The 22,401-nt window shown below is 42.5% G+C and overlaps 1 protein-coding gene across 2 annotated transcripts in view; it reads right to left on the reverse strand.

The window, feature by feature from the left end:
* DLG5 (discs large MAGUK scaffold protein 5) overlaps positions 1–22,401 on the reverse strand; it is a 162,548-nt gene that overhangs the window by 48,198 nt on the left and 91,949 nt on the right. For both annotated transcript variants that reach the window (XM_084845227.1, XM_084845226.1), the window contains exons 5-10: positions 20,688–20,871; positions 7,789–8,048; positions 6,867–7,179; positions 3,139–3,369; positions 1,574–1,758; positions 6–131 (exon numbers count right to left, since the gene is read on the reverse strand). In XM_084845227.1, the coding sequence (XP_084701353.1) occupies positions 6–131; positions 1,574–1,758; positions 3,139–3,369; positions 6,867–7,179; positions 7,789–8,048; positions 20,688–20,871 (1,299 nt within the window). The remainder of the gene's footprint in view (positions 1–5; positions 132–1,573; positions 1,759–3,138; positions 3,370–6,866; positions 7,180–7,788; positions 8,049–20,687; positions 20,872–22,401) is intronic.

Raw genomic sequence — 22,401 nt, forward strand, 5'->3', positions numbered from 1 at the left:
CGCACTTCAGTTCTTTCAGTTCACGCACAGCATCGTTCTTTTGCTTCCTCATATCATCCAGATTGCGAAGAGCCTCAGCCAGGTCACTCACTGCTCTGTCTCTCTCCCTCCTCAGGTTATCACACAAAGTCCTTCAAAATCAAAGGAGGTGAAATGAAACGCTTAAGAGCTGTGGAATCAGGGAATGACCCCTCAGTGGGGCACAAAAAAAGTGCAATGACAGGATAACAAGGGGAAGAGAGGCTAAAACACCTAGGCCAGCAGCCAGTTTTAGCGGAGGACCACTTTGAAGCTATAGCTCCCTCCACACATATCATCTCTTGTCTCTGGTTTGATATCTGGAAGGCCAGATGGTAACCTTTCAGGAGGCCAGATCTATTGTAGAGGGTGCCAGTTGCTGATCCCTACCACAAGAGAAAACAGCTAGAGACTCTGTCCATCAAGCCTTGTTAAAATAGCTATTTTTCTGATTTTTCAAGATGGGAAAATGAAAGGACGTGCTCAGGTGATGGAAGATATCTGTAGGAAGACTGTCAACTTTTAGATTTCCTAAAATCTGCTTATATACTGCTTTTAACAATATATTTACTAAGTACTGCTTTAAATGTACATAACTGAGTAACATTTTTAGGGCAGCAGCTTGCTGGAATTAGATGATGCACTGCTTGCAACAAACTCAACCATTTCTGATATTGGAACAGGGGTGGGGAAAAGATACCTAGAGCAACGGATTACAGTGAAATAAAGTAGCAGAAAGTTAAGTCCACCTTCTCTTACTCACATGCACCTTCCAATACAAAACCCATCCACCCCCTCCTCCACTACACACATGAATGGGGCAGATGTGAACAAGCAACATGATGGGCCCTGCCACAGCCAATTTATTTATTTATTTATTTATTTTTATTTAAAATATTTCTTGGCCGCCTTTCAGGGCAGAAGCCCTCCCAAGGCGGCTTACAACAATAAAATACATAAAAACAATTAAAATATTAAAAGTGATAAAAATACAAAAACAATAAAAACAACAATAAAACCAACAACGATGTTAAAAGTTTGGCCCTTACTCTCATGTTATAGTCACACTATTTTCATTTTTGTTGTTGTTGTTAAAAGTTTACTTCTGATTTTTCAGGTTTGTTTTTTTTTAAATTAACTATAATTTCCTGGTTTCCTCCCCCAACCCATCCTAACTCTATGTTTTGCATTTGGTGCATATACCAAATGCTTCTTACAGCTCATTTTTAAAGCAAAAAATTCTTTTCAGCCCATAGTTACTAATTAGGTAGTTAGTTCAGGACTGCAATGCTGCATACAGTTTCAGTTTCACTAGAATGTTAACAGTCTGTGTATAGGATTTCAGCCTCACCTAATCATTGGGTATCTCACTGTTATAAATATTGTGCTTTTAATTTAATTTATATATTTAAAATGATTTTTATGCCATCTTTAAGGGTAGAACCCTTAACTTGAGTGTTTTGCCTATTGTATTGCTCTACTATAGTAATTTTACACTGCAAATAAACTCTTTGCTAGTGCAACTAGGATTATCTGTCACCAAGCTTCATTTTACCGTATGCTCTCTCGTTCCGCAACTATCTTGTCACGTTCCTGGAAGGCCCAGTCTCGTCTGCATTTTGCTACTTCTGCTTCCTGGACAGCTTCTTTTAACTCTTGTGACATTGCCTCGTATTGCTTCCGGAGCATTTCAATTTCTTTGTTAGCTCTTTCTATATCCAGTGTAGCAGAATCTTGTATCTGAAGAAGTGGAATTATTTGCAGTTTGTTCAATCACAATGTACAGGAAGTGGCCACAACTTGTTTTACATTTGTTTGTTTTTTGGTGATACTAGGTATGATTGGATTTCCCAGAGTATGTTCTGTCATCTGGGGGCTGAACTCAGTGGTCTTATAGGCCCCTTCCAACCCTACTCTTCTATGATTCTATGATCTTTCCATGGCTTCACGCCGCACCCAGTTTAATTGAAGAGAATTTCTAAAATCAATTTTGGAATTGCCATATGTACAATTTGCCACAATTTTCAGTGCTTCATTTTTTTTTCTTACTAGTTACTGATGTGCACCACTACTGATGTGCACATTGATTAAATCTGTGTGAGCAAGAATCTTGCTATGAACACATCAAGATTCCTTTTTGTGCAGTGATTTAATCAATGTGTATATGCATAGGTATGCTTGGGTAACCTATAAGAAAAGAGGCACACAAATTGAAAAACTACAGCGGGCTATGTATATCCAAGTGCTTGAACAAAGTTTGGAAATAAAAAAAGGAAGAATGGCCTAGATTGGGTAATTCAGAATCCCAATAACAAGGAAGACATTTGGATAGGGATATCTTTATCTTTAACTTGTGCCAATGATACATTCTGGGGAGCAAAGGAATGGGAGCTGATAAAACATCAGATTGGATCCAGACTTAAAAATAAAAATACACATGCTTGAAGGTCTTCCTGCTGCAGAAGACTTTATGGCAATTGAACAAGTCCATGTATCAACTCAAAAAGGACAAAAACCCCACATTTTACTCTCTGAATGGGAAGCCTTTTGGATTTTTGCATTGTAGAGAGTTACCCCTAGTGGTCTGAAAGAGAAATTGGATTTGTCAGCACATTTGTAATAAGTTAATAGTTAAATGTCTGTTTCCATTTGGAGTAACTATATGGGAGTTGCTCGTGTTTCTGTAAAAATCAGTATTGTCTTATTAAGGGAGTGGATGTTACAGCTGATATAAATTGAGGGTAATTTTAGGTGCATCCCATTGGGCAGGTGTATACATCATGCTGAGCCACTCTGTGAATAAACCATGGCAGGTTGGTTGTTCGCAGAACAACCCATGGTATACCCGACAGATGATCAGGCTTGCCATGGCTTGTTCTCCCCCTCCTTCCCCTTCAGTCCTCCAGCCAGCTCCAGCATGTATCCCAGGCACCTTTGCAGCAGAACCCATCTGGTCTCCTCATCCTGGCCCCCTCCCTGCTCCGATCACTACCCCTTTTCATTCCCTGTCTTTTAATTTTTTTATTTTTTCAGTGCTTTGGTTTCTCGTGATATCTGATTGCATGGAACAACCCTCAAATAGATTGGGAGATAGTATAAATGTGCAACCTGCGTCTATACCTGGCGAGCTTGATAGTATTCTCTTAGTAGATGGTCTCTCTGGATGATGGCTTCTGTTCTTTCCTTCCTAGCCACATCTCTCTCTTCCTTCACTGTCTCAATATCCTTGCAAGCTTGATCTAGCTCCTTCTGGGCCTCAGCTTTGTCTTTCACTTCATGGCAGTACTTTTCCAAGAGCTCATTCCTTTCACAGATCGCTCGATCTCGTTCCACTAAAGCAGAATTCAGTTCCTAAATGAAACCCGTCATTGGTAGGACCATTAAGTACTGAAGCAAGTATTTCTCTCGATGAATACACACTGAAATTTTGAAAGCCTGTGCTATTTATAAAAAGGCATCATATAGCAATGAACATGCATTAAATGCAATTAATAAATATCTTAAAGCTAAGCATTCTACTATGCCCAAGGACTGAACTAGAAGCAGCTGCCAAATGACTGCTAATCGGTGGTGGGAGGGCGTGATTTGTCGTAGAGAAGCAACAAGCAGGAGGGAGTGCTTAACCATTCCCATTCTTAATGATCTCCCTTTTCCTGAGCTGCTTTTCTCCCTCCTAGGGTTCCAGATCTTGGGGTTGTGGTGAATGGGTCAATGAAAATGCCAACTCAGTGTGTGGCCACTGTGAAAAGGGCAAATACCTTGGGAATCACTAGGAAAGGAATAAAAAATAAAACTTCAATATCACAATGCCTTTATACAAATCTATGGTGTAACCACACTTGGAATACTATGTACAGTTCTGGTCACCACACCTGAAAAAGGGACACTGGGAACTTACCATGAAGGTCCATTCTGGTATGGTATGACAGAGGCGTAAAAGACTGGGTTGTTTCCTTGACACTGCCCAGAAAGGCAAGGATCATATGATTATGATCTTTCAAGTGCTGCTTCATCCAGCTCAGCCCCCAGTTCCTTCCATGGCCAAGGAAGGAGAAACAGGAGTCAAGAGGTGAAGCAACAAGTATGTAGAAAATACCCTGAGAAGCAAAGGATTGCTTAGGAGGTGATCGTCCAGGTAGGGATATAGATGGATGCCTTGAAGGTGGAGAAAGGCTACCGCTGGTATCATCAGTTTTGGCCAGGCCGCAAGGAAGGCCACAATACTGGAAATTCCTGTTCTGGTAGGAGAACCAAAGGAATCTCTTGTGGGCCAGGGCAACAGGGACATGCAAGTACCTCTGTGAGGTCTATTGAGGCTAAGTATTCATCCTGATGGAGGGCCTCTTGTATGGTCTGGAGAGTCTCCATCTGAATTTGTGATATGTCACACATTTGTTGCCATACTTCAGATCTGGAATGGATCTCCATGATCTGTCTTTTTTGGGGACAATGAAGGAAATGGAGTAGACACCTGAAAGCATTTCTAGGGGAAGAACACCCCAATTTCCAGGAGGTGTTGACTATTTTGTGAAATAATGGCTCTCTTTGCTAGAGAGTTGGTGGCTGGGGAGGGGAGGAATCTGCCTCTGTCTTCTTTTTATCCTTTGTTTCCATGAGGATGTCCGAGTGCCTCTTTACCAAACAGGCGAGCTCCTCGGAAGGGAACAGTGGCCAGATTAGTTCTGGAATAGGTGTCAGTATTCTAGTGTTTCAGCCACAGTGGCAATGGTGGCCATGGCTATGGGTTCTGGCTGAGCAGAACAGAATATCCTGGGTGGTGTCTTCTTATGCAGAGTCCTGCTGTCTACATTAGGATTATTGAGCACATCATTCACCCAGAGCATGGATGTGTGGGCAAAGAGTGAGGTAGCAGAGGATGCTCTGAGAGGCTCTGAGAGGCTACTTCTTGAACCCTTTTAAAAGGCAAAGTCAGATTTTTTTCTCATTAGGATCTTTGACTGGGGCGTCACCTTCTTTGGGACCAATGGCTCCTGAAAGAAGAGCTGTAACCGGGGCATCTACAAGGGGTACCTTACATTTTCCCATCGTTTGTGTGGAAGGGAGTAGAATTTCTGTGTATCATTAATGCCCTTTCTGCCTTGGAACAGAGCAGCCCATTCAGAGTCCACCAGCTTCTTGAAAACCTAAGGGAAAGGGACCTCCCTGTTGGCTGTCTTGGGTTCTGAGAAGACTGATGGTCCTCTGGAGGCTGCTGCTGAGGAAGGAGTAGGCTCATCCTGTGGAGAGCAGCTGAACCCTAGGATGGATGGCACTTTAGAGAGCAGAGGGAAGAAATCATCAGCTTTAAAGAGGCGACCTTTAGCAGGTTGCTTGTTCTGAGCTGAGTCTGATCATTCTCCTGCTTCTTGATCTGATGGATCTGAATGAGGAGAGTGCTTTTAGAATCACTAACCTTATGCACAGGGCGGGTGACCACTGGGCAAAAGGGAGCGAAGCAGCACTCAAAAGATCACGATCATGGCAGTGCCAAGGAAACAACCCAGATGCTGCCTCATACCAGATAGAGACAGGTATTGTAGAGCTGGAGAAGGTGCAGGAAAAGGGAACCAAATTTATCAAGGGGCTTTCCCCTATGAGGAAAGGTTACGATATTTGGAGCTTATTTGCTTAGAAAAAATGCTAAGGGGAGGGGACACACACACAATAAGGTGTATAAAATTACACATGGCATAGAGAAAGCAGATCTCCTTCTCTCATAAAAGCATAACCCATGGTCATCCAATGAAGTTAAATAGTGGGAAATCCAGGACAGATAAAAGAATTCTGCTTCATTAAGTGCATAGCCGAACTATGGAATTTGCTACCACAAGATGTAGCAATGGCCACCAACCTGGATGACTTTAAAAGCAGATTAGATAAATTTATGGAGGATAAGGCGATCAACTGCTATTAGTCATGATGGCTAGATGTCACCTCCAGGATCAGAGGCAGTTTGCCTCTGAACACCAGTTGCTGGGGAACACAAGCAGAAAGGTGCTATTGCACTCATGTCCTGCTTGTGGGCTTCTAATGGGCATCTGGTTGGCCACTGTGGGAAGAGAATCCCAGACTAGATTGGTCTGATGCAGCATGGCAGGGAAAAGTGGTTGGGAGGAGGGTATTAGGAACATAGGAAGCCGCTTTATACCAAGTCAGACCTTTGGTTGATCTAACCCAGTATTCTCTACACTGGCTGGCAGTAGCTCTCCCGCGTTTCAGACAGAATTCTTCCCCAGCTCTTTGTGGAGACGCCAGGGACTGAAAGTGCGACTTCTGCATAAAAAGCCTGACCATTGAGTGATGGCAACTTCCCCTTAAAGGGGGTAGCAGGGAAAGGGTTAAGCACAAACACCCCTGGCTATTTAAGCCAGGTTGTCACCAAGGTATATAACATTTCAGCCAGCAGCTGGGGGCTCACGTGATGGAATGCTCCTTCTCTCTCTCTCTCTCATATACACACACACACACACTCTCCCTCCAGATAGAAAACTACCATGTCAAGGAAAAGGCTACACTAAGACCCTTTCTCCATGACATGTTTTCTATGCATAGATAATTGTTTTGTGGGGAAGCATTTCAAGTGAGCCTTCATCTGCAGTCTGAAGTAGTTCAGACTTACTACCTTAGTCAGAACGAGGCCTTAATGTAACACAGCTCCATCAGAAGCAGGATACATACTTAAGCATTCTTGCAATTATCCAATTCCCCAGGGCAAACGATTCCTCCTGGGCAAGTACCTGGAAAGACCATGCTAATCTTGTGTATATTATCTAGCAGCTCACACAGTACTGCACAGGTACCACTACCTAACCCCTTCCTACCACAGAAAGTACCTTTCAATACCATACCTGTCTTAAAGCTTCCATCTCCTCACTAGCCACTCTCTTCTCCGAGGATGTGTTTTTCAGTTTGGATTCCGCAAGCTCCAGCTCTGTTTGGAGCTTATCCACTTCTTTGATAACTTGATCCCGCTCGCTCATGATGAGACGGTACTCACTGAAAACAGAGTCCCTCTCTTCCTTGTACTTCTCTGCATCCTTCACTGCCTTTAGCTGCATCGTTTTAAACCTTGTCACTTCTGACTGTAACCGCTCCATCTCTCTCTGCAGCTCCTTGTTTTGGGCAGTGGCCTTGCTCAGTTCTTGCTGCACAGTCTCAAATCTATAGAGAATAAAGTTATAGCAATCCCTTCAACAACTTGGAGGAAGAGGGTCCTTCTTTACTCAGGGCACTGTTCTAAACTGTTTAAAAGAACCAAACTAGAATTAATAGGGTTAGCCATATTTCTTTTGTCATGTGTCTGCCCTATGGGGGGGGCGGGGGAGAGAAAAGTCTACATTCAGCAACAAAAGAGAGGGCTGGGTGAGAGAAACTGAGCTCTTCCATAGCTTACCTTCAAGCCCAGCTCACTCCAAGTATCAGAGCCAGGCTGAGGGGAAGAACCCATAGGGAAACAGATCATGGAGAGGGGGGATAATCCACCTGTGTATACCTTTTGCCATCAAAATCAGACACAATCTCTCTCTCCCTCACACACACACACACACACACACACACACACCACTTTATATGTGAATGGGGAAGACATATGAACAACAAAATCTGGCTGCCTGTGTCATGTCTAGTTTGTCCCTGAATGACAAAAAGAAAATTACAAGAAGACTCAGAAACATCAAAAAATTGAGAAAGATAACCACGTTAAGTTTGTTCTCATATAAAAGCATGAAAACGCTCTGTAGTAGGACAAGCAGCCCTAAAAGCATCTTCTACCTTCTCAGAGAGGAGGAGTATTGCTGCTGGAAATGTATTGCTGTGTCCCGCTGTTTCATCAACATGTCAATCTGTTTCTGGAGGCGCCTGTTCTCTTCTTCTGTCTGTTCTAACCGGCTCAGATCAGTATTGTGGCTCGCTATTTTCTCATTGTACCGCTTCCTTAGTGCATCATAATCCTTCTTCACACCTTCTAGCTTGTCCATTGCTGTATCGTAGAGTTTATTGAGTATCTCTGATGACCCGTTCTGCTTCATAACCTGGAATAATGAAAGATATTTTGAATAAATATTCCAGGCAGATAGACCTCAATCTCAATTTAAACACTCAGTGAGTTTGTATTCACTTTTATATTTTACCTTGTCAGACTTCCCACTAGGGTCATCAACAGAGCCACAACGTAAACATGAAATCATAGAAGCTTGTGTAGAATTCACAGCACTCTCAAAGGTATTGAACCTATGGCCCTCCAGATGTTATTGGACTACAACTCCCATCACCCCTGACAATTGAACATACTGGCTGGTGCTCATGGGAATTGAAGTCCAACTATATCTGGAGGGTCACACATTCCCCATCCCTGTTCTATAGCAGATTCCACAGTTCTGTTCATGCAAGAGGTTGAATAAGCTTTTATGCACAGGGAACAATATGTTTTAGATTTGATTTCACTTTTCTCTTGCGACTCTAGTGCAGGATGTAAAAACAGCCCTTCTGTAAGTGGAAGATGCCTTCTCCATTATCATAAAAATAGAAAGGTGCCATAAAATCAAAGAAAAAAAACACAATCAGCAGAAAGAGTACAGTAAGTTTGTGTAGCATATTCACTCTTTTCCAAATGGCCCTTTGTAAGAAAAAACTTCTATTCTTTCATACTGGAAAGAAATCTCTCCATATTAGCACCCTTCATGTTGGTAGAAACACTTCTGCGTTCTTGCTGTTACTAACTTTGTTGCTCTTACAGATTTCACCTTCTAGGTCACTGGGATTTTTACATTCACTATGTTTGCAGAAGCATAAGGAAGTTGACATATATATCTATTTGGAATAAGAAATGTCTTGCTAAAGGTCAGCAAGAACAAAAAGAAAAGCTTTCAGTCTTTACAAGAACTGAATACAAAAGAAAACAACCCAGAGAACTATACCTAGGATAAAATATAATTGAAATTGGAGCACTATGCAATGTTTACATTCTAACCACTTAAAGCATCTGCAAATAGTCCCCTAAGTAGTTTTAAGACTTACAAAAACCGATACAATATTTTCTATATAACACTTCAAACACATATGGCTAAAGAATATTGTAAGAGAAGTGTGGCCCAGTGCAGACACCAATTTGGCTATGTAGCAAAAAGTGCCTCCTTAGATATGAAGATACCTTCCATAATAAGCCAAGATCATTCCTTAGCTGCCTTAAATGTGAGATAATATGCATGTTAAGGTGTAAACCATACAAGGCCCCAGAACAGCCAGCGACAGAATGTGCCTCTTGACTGCAAAAGTTAATGAAGTTTAGTCCACAAACAATACAGACATCTTGCACATACTCCCCACTTTTGTTCCATTAGCTACTTCTGACAGCTCTGATTCAATATGTCTTCCTACCTACATTCTTCATGATCCAGATATGATGGGCCTTTCCCCCAATCCACAGTGACCAACCCTAAAGGTGGTCACTGATACTGTCACCTGATATGGGAAAGCCTTCTCTCATTGAGCCTCTCTACGTTTGAACAGGAGATCTATCTCCACCTCCTTGAAGCTTATTGGGTAAGCTATCCTCCCCTTAGCCCCTACTTTCCATGAGTAAGTGTCTGTTTCCCAGGCTGATCTGTCAGCTGCTTTTGACATGAAGTAACATCCTTCATGTATGTATTTGTAAGTTTAGAACCTGGCTTAGATTTTTAAAAGTATAGATGAGACTGCGAAACCTTTTGTTTTTCATTCTAAACTGCCTTTGAACTGCCCTTGTGTCTTCACATCAAAAGGCAGTGACAAGCTTTGTACTGTGGAGCAGCAAGGGAACCTCTCCCCTCCAGCATGCTCCTAAAGGTATGATGTGGGTGCTTCACAAAGAAGCTCAGGCACACAGAAGAATCACACAAATCAGACCGGCACACATGCAGGCTTCTACACTTGCCCACATCATACATTACTTTAGGTACATGGGGGAGAGAAGACAATGCCCTTCCACCATGAGAAGCCTATCATCACCCAGTAAATGTCTAAACAGGGCTTAGATCTTGGCTTAGTTCTCACAAAATGGCAGATGTGGTGGTAGACCTATGTCTGGACTGTACTACTTCAGACTGGAGATGGGGGTTCGCATGATTGAACATTCCTCCATACCAACGTAAAAACAAAAAACCTAGCACATAGCATCCCAACATGTCTGTTTTCTATGCTTAACAAAACAATTTCCATATTTAACAAAAGAGCAAGAAAATGCCACACACATTTGTTAAGACAACAGGCAACTGTAATTCAGTTTACCACAAGGTGGCACACTGCTTACAGTGTCCATTGCAGCTCTATTAAATATGCACAGAAGTTAAAATTAAGTTAAACGAATTAAAATAAATTGCCAATAAGGGGACATTGATTATTTGCAAACTCCTTGTTTTAATGGACTTGAAGACAATCCTGCATGGGGTCAACTGGTCGGCAAGCATCTATTTCCAGAGAGTAATCATAAAGTCTTCAAAGAGAAAAAGAATCCTTTGCATGTTTGAAAAGGACAGTGTTCAAAACTTTGGTAAAATATACTGAGGAGTAGAGCAGCTTCAGGGCCGGGGTGCAGAGAGTAGGAAGCCCACATTCCCCAAATACATACACTACCACTTTCTACTATTATGCGTAAGTATATCACTCATACATGAATAGGAAAGCTTGCTCGTGGTTCTGCATATGTGTGCACACACATGAGACCTTGAATGCATGTTCCTTTGAGAATATACACACATGGACTTTTGACTAGACCAACTATTAGGTTAGGCACTTGCAGTATGCACACAGGTGGGCTGGTATAACATAGATTATATACTGTCCACCTTGTGTGCATATTGCTCCCATACTCTGACTCCAGCTCAAATCAAGCCTGAAGCTTGATCTGAAGCAGCTTCACAGAGTCACGCCACAGGTCTACTCTGATTGGCAGCAACTCCCCAACATGTCACACAAAATATGGAATTCACTTCCACAAGATGTGGTGATGGCCACCATCTTAGATGGCTTCAAAAGGTGAATGAATTAGACAAATTCATTGAGGATAAGTCTATCAATGGCTATTGAGTGCGATGTAGAGCCACTATGTTCAGGGACAGAATGCCTCTAAATATGAATTGATAGGGAGCAACAACAGGGGAGATTGAGAGTTGGGATGCAGCAAGTACAAAACTTTAAAAAATCTCAATCAGATGCCACCACACAAGCATTTTTAAAATAGGGAACACCTAATCAAAATCCTTTTATGAAGAGCAGAAAAGAGCCTCCTATATCTATCTGGTAATGTTGGCCAAAGCAGCAGCATGGGTGGGCAGAATGTGAACCCAGAAAGCACAGAACATGATCAACTGCTGTAGCAGCAGAATTTCCTGCATCTGCAGAGGGATGTACTAGAGCTGACCTTTGAGGTCCCTTCCAGATGCTTTGGCCTACAACTCCCATCAGCCCTAGTCAGCATAGCCAATGGTGAGGGATGATGGAAATTTTAAGCCAAAACATCTGGAAAGCCACAGGTTGCCCACTCCTGCTAGCCAAAGAGGTAGTTTTGCCTTATGCACACAAAAGCTCTGAATCTCTAGGCTCCATCTATTAATAGAGCAAACCAGTTTAACAGGAAGAGGGAGGGACAAACCCACTTTGGATGTGGACCAATTTCTATCTGCCATGGCTAGCAGGTCCAATCTTGAACTAGCTAGAGATGATAATTCAAAAGGGGAAACTGAATTAAGTTCTGTGAAGTAACAACCTGTTCATACTCTGCCAGGACTTTCCTTTAACCATCGATTGGTCACTCACACTCCTTAATATCACCTATCCAACAAGATGAAGGAAGGATTCAGTAGATGTTTTCTGCTGGGTGACAGACATTGGATTCATAAGGGAATGGCACACGTCCACCCTCCCCACCCCACACTGCCAGTAAACAGGATGTTTCCAATGAGGATTTTTTTAGGCCTCAGAAGTATGGAGCTGGACCAGCCTTTAAAAAACTAGTTAATTCCCTTCACAGGGGATTACTAGGACAAAAGTAGTGTGTGCTATATGTATAATGTATTCATTATACCTGTAAAGGAGTCTTGATGTGAAGGTTCCCCACCCCACACACGAATTGACTGCTTGTCTGGATAAGACAGATGCATCTCATGGCTAATCTTAAATCAAATTCCCACCTAAACATGCTTACTTTTATAGGGAGCCTTAACCCACCTCATTCACCCAAGGCTTAATATTAAAACAGTTTCTTACCTACGGCCAGATCAAACAACATGGCCCCAACCATTTCCCTATGCCTGATAAGAAGTGAGAGTAGTCCTTACCTCCCCACACACCTGACATGCCTGCACTGCCTCTAATACTACCAGCTGTCCACAGTGGGGCATACTGTTTAAATACAGTTTATACATGTGAAATCTAACATTTCTAAGCTATTTTAGCCCTATTCAGGCATTATACATCTGAGTATATGAAACATGGGGGGGGGGGGAATGCTAGCCCCACCTGCCCTGCTGTCACATTCGTTGCTCTCTACACATGGAGGGTAACTTTCTGAAGAAGAGAGCCTCCTGTATCTGTTGGAGCCCTCCACACAATTCAGAACGCTGATTTTTCCATCTTTCATGCCTTACCTCCCCACAGTATATTATTAGAACTCCTCCCCTGATCAGTTCCAATACTGGAAGTGAGACCAGTAGGGAGAAAAGTGTTGGGAGGAGGCTATGGAGTGAGTTGGCTATGGAGTGAGTTGGCTGCCCTCACGCACACATCCCTTTTGCTCTTGAAATTAACTACCTCTTTCAGGGCAGACCTTGGTTGCAACAAAAAAAGTCTGCTTCCAACAAGCATCGTTTGAGCTCAAGAGCGTCTAAATCACTGCACCAAAATATATGTACAGCACGTTGATGGAGGTTTCTGCTTCCTACAGTGCAATTTAGGGAGGGGGGGTCTCTCCTCCCATGTTTCAGACGACATGTAATTATTTCGCAGGAATACTTCTGACCAGCCCATGGTTCTGCGTACTGACTGTTATAAACCAAAAATGGACATATTAGGAATACATGCTAAGGGTACAAAAATAAGAGATAACTGTTTGATCTGTGGTGATAACATTGCTATAGTTATTATGTGATTAAAAAATAACAAATCACAACAAATGTTCATAACACTGTATCTTTTGTCATTTTGTCCTAAATATACCTCAAGAGCAGGCCTTTACATCTTGCTGATTATTCTCCCTCCCCTAAAATCTGGAACAGGGTCCACAGCTTCCTGATATGCTATTTGGAACTATGCACGCATGCACACGTGCACATACACACACACACTTTTGCAGTTCTTATGTTACTTTATGGTTGTGTACAATGCAAATATTTGTGTTCAAGTAATGTGAAATTCAGCCCTAACAACAAAGCAAATTCACTTGAAAACCAATTGCCAAGTGAACTGAGGCAAAGAAGTCATATTTCTACTGGGAGGTGGTGCAGGAGAGTTTGGATGTCCTCAAAATATTTTTGGTGAGGCTCTAATGAACTAATTGAAAAAGTCCAAACAATTTCTCAAAGCATTTAGGTTTTAAATTGCTAAACTGAAAAAGAAAAACAGTAGTCAAGGCATGAGGATAATCATGGAGGAAAAGAAGCGAAAGCATAACAAGAAGGGAGTTCTCCAATTCAATTCCCTGACAGGAAGAAGAGTAAATAATCCAAGTTGGGTCAAAGGGTACTGCCATGGCAACAGCAAGCCTTGTACGTGAGCTGAGGAGACTTATAAGTCAGTCAGCTGCTGCACAGAAAATCAATGGCCATCTCTGTCAGTGGAAGTAATTTGATCCAAACTTGCTGTCCTTCCAAGCAAACAGGCTGCTGTGCTTCTTGAACAAGCTTAAAAGACGCCAGGCAACAACACACCTACAAAGCCTTGCACAAACTGTTGTTGCCTCCCACTCCCGCATCCTTCTGAAGAGATTGGTCGAGATGAGAGGTGACCAAAGCATGGACACACACTCTGAGCTCCAGTTCCAAGACAGCATGATTCATGTTGATGTACTGAGGAGTTAATTGCAGATTCTCTGCTCTGATATGAAGCGTAGCGAGAGCAAAAGGAGGGGGGAAATCTCTCAGACAGGGAACTGTGGACGCCGCAGGTAAGATTAAAGGTTTTAACTGTTCTCTCTGACACGGTAGTTCTCCACGTGTGGTGTGCGTGCGCGCGCACGCATGCGTATTTGTATGGAGGAGCATTCACTATGAGAATTGGGCCTGGGAGCTAATCCAGACCCAGTGAATGTGAGCAAATTCTGCATTCATTTTCATTTATTTATATCCCACCTTTCCACTTACGAAGGGAGTGGAATAGGAGTAACATATTCTCTGCAGCCCACCCCCATCAGAAGGCAAGCAACAGAATTCTGCAGCAGATACAGCTCCCAAACCGCCTTCCAAGGCAGCTCCATGTAAAGCAGGAGTAGAGACTGTTTGGTCCTCCAGACGTTGGACTGCGATTCCCATCACCCCTCGTAGTTGATTATGCTGACTAGGGCTGATGGGACTTGCAGTCCACCAACATCTGGAGGGCTACATATTCCCCACCCCAGATGTAACGTGCATTACAGTAATACAAACAGGAGGTTACCGAAGCATGGATGACAGACACAACAGCTGCACCTGAGGGAGCCCCAGCCAGTGTATCAGATGCAGATGATAAGAATGTAACACCAGCCATGGCTGCTACCTGAGCAGCAAGTAGAAGAGCTGAGTTCAGGAGCACACAGAGGCCACAAAGCTGAGCCCTTCAGGGGGAACTTGATTCTGTCTAGTACAGGAATCTGCACCATCCTCAAGTGACATAGATCTCTTCTGTCATGACTGGAAGCATTTTCAGTTAATTCTTCCTCATTCATTCCTCAACAGAGTACAACTTAGGCACAAACTGCTAGTCCTGATGAAAAACAAAATAAGCTTGATGTCATCAGAATAGTAATACCTCACTCCAAACTGTCTGACAATTATGTCCAGTGGCTGTGCATATTTATAATTAAAAGGCACTGGGGACAAGATGGAACCCTGCAGTGCCTCACAGGATAGCTCTGCATATGGGGTAATGCAGCGGCACTCACACAACTCTCTGAAACTGATCAGACAGGTAAAAGCGGAACTACCGCAGGGCAGTGTACAATCTTATCACATCCCCTACAGAATGACAGCTTCGCTTACAAAAAGTATCCATTGTCAAATGTATATTCCATGGCATATGCATTCTTGATGTTGAAAACTCTGCTGATATACTGACTGCTCCCATCTTATAAACAGACATCTTGCCTTAATTTGCCAAGCTGGTCTCTCAGGTAGAGGATGTTCTCGTGACTTCCACATACCACACCAAGACCAGTCTCTCAAGGCACATCAGGTCTTTGTGGTTACCATAACAACCACAGGTGTATACCATATGCAGACACGTGAAGCTGCCTTCTACTAATACCATCTTGCACAGTATTGTCAAAGGCTCTCAAAGGCAGATGTCCTACTACCCAAGATCTTTTAAAGAATGAAGCTACCAAGGATGGAACACAGGATATTCTGCATGCGAAGCTTGTGCTACAACTCCTTCACAAATCAAATAATAAATTGCTTCCAACACACGCAGCCATTTATATTCCATGACTCTCAGAGGGTGTCCGAGGGTGTCCTTTAGCTGTCACGGTTATTTTGTTGATGGCTTGATGAATCTGTGGAATAGCAAATCAATGTCAACCGTCTATATGGTTTCTCCCAATTTTCAGTCTTCCCACTTAGTGAGAACAGGTCCCCTTGGTTTACAGAGGGCCTATGGTGGATGAAGCAGAATGGGCAGATGACTGGAGCACAGGTGGCTCTGAATTGGTGCCGAAGCTGAGCAATTATGGCATCAATTAAAAGGAAAAAAGAGACAATGTCATAGCAGCAGCAATGTGAAGAAGTCCTTCTCAGTTGCTATTGCACCTGCTATCCCAGCAGACATTCTTCTCATCCTGTACAACTTTTCCAGGTGGTGAATTACATAGTAAATCTGACCTGAACTTCTCTTCTTGGAAGCCAGTGACAGGGTGGTATACAACAGAGCTGGGCAGAAAGTAGATGTTTTGGACTTGAACTCCCAGCATTCCTAACCATTGGCCATGCTGGCAGGGGCTTCTGGGAGTTGAATTCTAAAACAGCTGGAGATCTACCTTCTGCCTACCCCTCACCTACAGGGTGCTCCAGTCACTTCTCACCTCTTTTCATCCACCTTGGCTTCACTGTAAGCCAAGGGGACCTGTACTCACAAAATGGTAGGATTTCAAACTTCGGGGTAATTATGCAGATGGTGGAAATCAACTTGCTATTCCATAGGTCAGCCAGACCATCAACAGAGTAACCATCAAGACTAGAGAATATACTTCCCACCTCCCCACAAGAGTCTGGAATATTTGTAATACTGTAATCTATTCTAATGGATTTCTTTAACAAATATATTTCCATTTGCTCAGAGCATTTGGGAGGAGGTAGGCTTAAACTGAATATAGGAACAATTACTCAAAGGTTTATTTTGGGAGGCCCCATGCTTTTCACTTAGAAAATTACAGCTGCCCATGGATGAAGGAGGTTTTAACTTCTGTCATCTAAATCACAAATCACATCTTATGTGCCACTTAATGGGCTGCCACCCCCTCACCGCAATAACCTCCATAGATAGGTCTAGAATCTGCATAGTTGACATAGATTACCCAGCGGATGCCATTGGACTCCACACACTTGGACAGAGAGGGCCTTATTCCAACCCCCATTCAGGTGGCTAGATGGACATGGCAAATGCTGGCCCGTCAGCTCCACTTTGACCCTTTCTCATGTGCCAAACTAACAATCTGGTGCAACCTGGTTTTGAAGATTGCTGGACACCCTTTTTTCTGGAGGCAGTGGGCTGAGAGGTATCCTCACTTTGGATCAGTTAGTAGGCAAGGACTGTGAATTCCTCTGCAGACCTACAGAGGAATATCAGCGACCTCAAAATACACGCTGGCAGCACCTTCAAATAAAACGTATGCTCTGTAAGCTGTATGGCCTGGCAGTGTTCAGTGCTTTGGAACCCTCACCATTACTGGAAGATCTGATTAGCTCTATGCATGTGACCAAACCAACAACTGATATTAAAAAAAAACCCTCTTAACACATGGTAAACCTGACATTCAGGAATGAGTGGAACAGAGAACTAGGATGTCACATCTGACCATGCCAACAGAAGGTAACTGTGTCTTCTACATGGACTATATCCCCTGTTCTGAAATTGTGCCTTATACAAAAAACACTGTTCTTCTCGGTATATTGGACACTGCAGCACCTATTTTGGATAAACCTATCACCCCCCAATAAATTTTGGAGCTGTGGGGTGATGGATGCATCTTTGGTGCATATGATATTGGTGTATATGGTGATGGATCCCTTCTGGGCTGTTGTTATTTAGCACATCAACTTTGTTCTAGATACTTCATTATTGTTCAAGGATGTTCATGTATTGCTGAACTATATTCCTGTAGTCTGGAAGCTATCCCTCGGCCACCAGCAGTGGACTATACAAGCTCTCATGGTGGTCAAGAGACTCAGGGATGGAAGATTTAGATCAGATTTTCCACCCTGGTCACTTTTGGAATCTTCTTGTCTGGACCCTCTCTCTAAATTGATGGCATTAGGTTCTAGGCATATTAGAACAGATAGGTTTCCTCCCACAGTTACAGCTGTTAGAGATGTGTAGCATATAATGTCACGTCAACTATATTTTGATCTATTTTCTCATGCTAAACTGACACTATGGAGAAACCCAAATTTAAAAATTGGTGAGAAAAATTTTTTGTGGCAGACATGGACAGATAAGGCAATTTTTACCTTGGGTCAACTGGTGGCTGCTGCTGCTGATTTTTTGTCATTTTCTATTTTGTGGACTAAATATGATTTACCAGCTACTGCTGAATGGCAATACTTGCAATTGCAACATATGTTAGTATCTAGGTTTGGTCCTGCTGCTTTTACAGCTTGAGCATCTCCCTCGCTATTGGAAACAGTTATTGAGGCAAAACAGGCGTATCAGCCTTCGGTTCAGGTATATAAATACTTAGCATTGGTGAATAAATATGATATACAGGGTCTTAAGCAGGAATGGAATGGGGAACTTGGTTGTTCCATTTCGCCTAATCAATGGATTACCACCTTGGTGTCTGTATCTGATGCATCTACGAATCTCAGGTTGCTTCTTATTCAGCAAAAACCTTTTGTTTCATGTCTACTGGATGCCGGAATGCTTAATAAGGATTTGTCCAAGTCAGCTAACTGTTGCAGGTGTAACACCACTAATGCTTCTTTTAAGCATATGTTTTGGCAATGCCCAGTAGTTGCCCCTTTGGGGGCAGTGGTCATTATATGGATACATTTTGTACTGGAATGCTCCTTAATATTTACTGATGTACATGCTCTTTTAAATTATCTACCTGCTTCCTGGAAGTTAATGCATGGTCAACGCAAATAGATTATCCACACCCTTCTGACAGCTAAAAGACTTATATTACAACATTGGAAAGATAAACGCTCACCTCCTATAATGCAATGGATTGAAGACCTTATAACACTTTCAACATTTGAATGGGTGGTATATAGACATCACCTGTGAATGGAGACTTATTTGCATATTTGGTCTGCTTGTGTTGAAGTTTATGTATAGTTCTTAGAAACCTGTATTTTCTATACATACACATTTCATATGTATGCATTGAAAATGATATATTCAAATCTATGTAGCTACATTTTTTCTTTCATTTTTTTCTCTCTTTTGAAATTTTATAATAAAAAATAAGTAAAAAAATATGACAAGGATGGAAGGACAAAGTATCTCCCTCAGTCATGCAGTGGTCTGAAGACCTCACATCATTGGCCTATTTTGAGAGAATATGCTGTCGGCAACAGCTTTGTCTTGATAAGCATTCCAACATTTGGCTGGCCTACTTCAATCTATATGAGTGACTTGGAACAGGATCTATAAATAAACAAACAAACAAATAAAATTTAAATGTGTTTTTAAATGTTATTTTGTAATTATTTTATTGTATGTTCATTTATGTATTGTCTCTGCCTTGTATTTTGTATATGATCATGAATAGTTTTCTTTGAAAAATTTGTAAATCTTAGATAAAAATTATGAATATAAAAAAGGAAAAGTTACTCCAAGTTGCCTATGTGGACCATTACCTTACTGGTATGACCAAAATACCATTATTTTATTACCACATATTTTATTTTTGTTCCCTAACTTTTGCCTTGTTAATTAACCTATTGAATCAAGTGACATCTTCTGTAATTCTTCCTAGTTTCTCCTTTGAAAATGAATTGAGGATTCCATGCCATTTCCAGGTTCTTCTTAACCACGCAATTTGATTACATATCCTTACTTACTTCTCTCCATGCTGTATGACATTTACAGCATATAAGGAAACTCTTTAGCACAGAGTCAGCATAACTGCTGTGCATATTCAAGAAATAGCTATTCATTTTTCACAGCTGTACAGCTTTTAGTTGAAAGAAAAAATATTCTTCAGCCTGCACTATTGTTCTATATAAATAAGCAAAACATTGCTCAAATTTATCTGATTTCACAGTTCAGCTGTTCTCCATTTCTTGCCAGCAAGGTTCAAAGGAATGGGAGATGAGCAGGGGATTTAGCAGTTAGTTACCTTCTACTTATGTCAGGGGTGGGGAATGTGTGGTCCTCTGAATGGTGATGGACTGCAACTCCTGTCAGCCCTAGCCAGCATAGCCTATGGTGAGGGATGAGGGGAATTGCAGTCCACCAACAACTGGAGGGCCACACATTTCCCCATCCTTGATCTAAGGCGACAGGTATCATGCATGGCAGGGAGAGAGAGTATAAGCCTGAAGTCCGCACCCTAGTTTAGAATGCCAGGTGTTGAGTGATATCTTAACAGGTAGTTAGACTACAGAGATTTACATGGCAGATCTCCATGTGCAGAAACATGGCTGCATCATACATAGTATATTGAGATTCCATAAAAAAGACAGCAGGGTTAAAGAAGAAAAAACATAGGGATCATTCCTAGGCTGAATTAAAAATACCTGTAAGATGCATTCAGAATACTTTAGTCTTCAAGGCACTTCAAGGCTGTGAAAAGAAAAAGGTCTCGGGGGACCAAGTTGCCCAGACCACCCTTAGAAAACATCTAAATACAGTATCTAAATCCAGCAACAACCTCTTTAGGCCTCTTGCAAGCTGCTCACATCACCAGTTGATTTTCATTCTTGTACAAGTGCCTTGTTAAAGATTTTTCAGATCACCAAATTTTACAAGGCTTATAGTGAGCAAGATTAAAAATACATGCACACACCAAATGCTAATTAAGCAGCCCACTATACTAGGAGTAATGTGGTAGAAACAGCGACTAGTTTTAATTTATGCAACTAGATCTGCATTTTACTTGTGAGCAAACTACTCTTTATGGTCAATTTTGTTATCTATGGAAATTAAGGAAAAGAAATAGCCACTGGGTATTAAGGGCATGAAGAGAGACACTCCTGCAGTGCCCCCAAGTTCTTGCAAAAGCATGAAAAAAGAACAGAAAATAAATTAGCAGTTAAACTCAACAGGTAAAGGAAGGCACAGGCTACCTGCTGTTGCTGACTGCGCAAGTCTGTTATCTCTTTCTGATCCTCATCGTGAAGTCTCTTCATTTCCTCGCACGACTGTTGAAGATGATTGTGCTCTCGTACCAACTGGCTATTCTTCCGCTTCAAGGTGTCCATGTCCTCCTTCAGTTGCGACTGGTCACTCAGCAGACGACTGTGTAATGTACTGGTGAGATTAGAAATGTTCACAGGGCAGTCTCATTAAAATGCTCTAATGGCATTTAAAAACCAAAGGGGTTTTTAAAGGCACCATTAAGTTTGTTAATTGTATGCAATATGAAACACAAGAAATATTCCTCAGTGTGAGTACTGCCATGCAGCATCTCCCTAAAACAATGGTGGTAGGGAGGGGGGCAGCAACTTGCATCCACATTTCATGCAGCCAGTGTTGGCTCACTCCTGAGTGCTTTGGGGCAGGCTCCACTGATGAAGCAAATGGGGAAGAGGGGTCGCTTGCCAGGAGAGCAGAGCGGTTTGAAAGCTTATATCCATCCAGATGTGCTCTTTCAAAAGGCTTCCCTGCTCAGGTGGGGAGGGGAGTGGCAGGGCAGCTGGCTGCTTTTGTGGTGGTGGCAACAGCAAGTGCACATCATCAGGGCTGGCAGTGGCTGGGGGGAGGAAAGAGAAAAGGGCAACTCTGCCTGCCCCTACCAGATGAAGCCCCCAATTGACTTTTTCCATGGGTTACTGACCCTTTATGGGGAAAAACAACAGCCTCCTATCCATGCCCTGAGACAGGGGTAGGCAACTTGGAGCCCTCCTGGTGGTGTTCTAGACTACAACACCTGTCAGCCGCAGCTAGAATGGCCAATGGTAAGGGATTATGGGCGTTACTTTCAGACATTCAATATGATGCATCCCAGATTTTCAGTTGCAGTTACCCAGAAGACATCTGCATGATTGCAGCAGCTGAAAAATGTGCAGCTGTGATTGTGGCACTCACTCCTTGGAAGCTGCTGCTGCTGCATTGCATTTCATGCAAATGTGACCCTAGGGCCAGTAGGGAATGCACTGGGTAGAGAAAATTTTGAATGTCTGGTTTTGCTTTCCCAAGAGATGAAAAACAAAATGAAAGTTTTGTCCAGCAGAATTCACTCTTGTCTTTGTTTTATGATAATGCAGATTAAAAAGACAGAGGATACTTGAGGGGGCTCTAGCCATGGCAACGTCTTGGAAAACCAGTTATAATAATACTTAGAAATCACAGGGGTGGGGGGAGTGGGTTAGGTGTTAAAACACTTCACAAATATTATTCCAGTAAACCTCAAAAAACCAGTAAGGTGGGCCAACATTATCATCCTAATATTGGGGGGGGGGGGCTCTGAGCCTGAGAAATTAGTGGTTTGCTTAATGGCTGCTTTTGGCCATCACACTACACTAAGGGTACACAACCTTTTCAGTCCCGAGGGTCATATCAGGTTTCTGTTGGGGTGGTGGGGCCTGCAGCAACATAGCTTAGTCTTGCAGCCACAGCATGTTGCAGCATCAAGGTGCTGAATTCTCCTCCCCAGCCGCCCACTCCAACCCAATTGCCCCTGCAAAAAGGAAAAAAAAAACACTCTAGGAAGAGGCTCTATGGTTCCTACCATAGAAGCCTTGTTCCTAGAATGTCCTGAGAGCGTCCTAGGAAGCTGGCGGAAACCTTCACACACTGCTTCCTAGGACTCTCCAGGGACACTCTAGGAATGCGGCTTTG

Source organism: Heloderma suspectum, chromosome 3, assembly GCF_057233095.1.
Source record: "Heloderma suspectum isolate Gila_16-S chromosome 3, 16-S_ref, whole genome shotgun sequence".
Lineage (NCBI taxonomy): Eukaryota > Metazoa > Chordata > Lepidosauria > Squamata > Helodermatidae > Heloderma > Heloderma suspectum.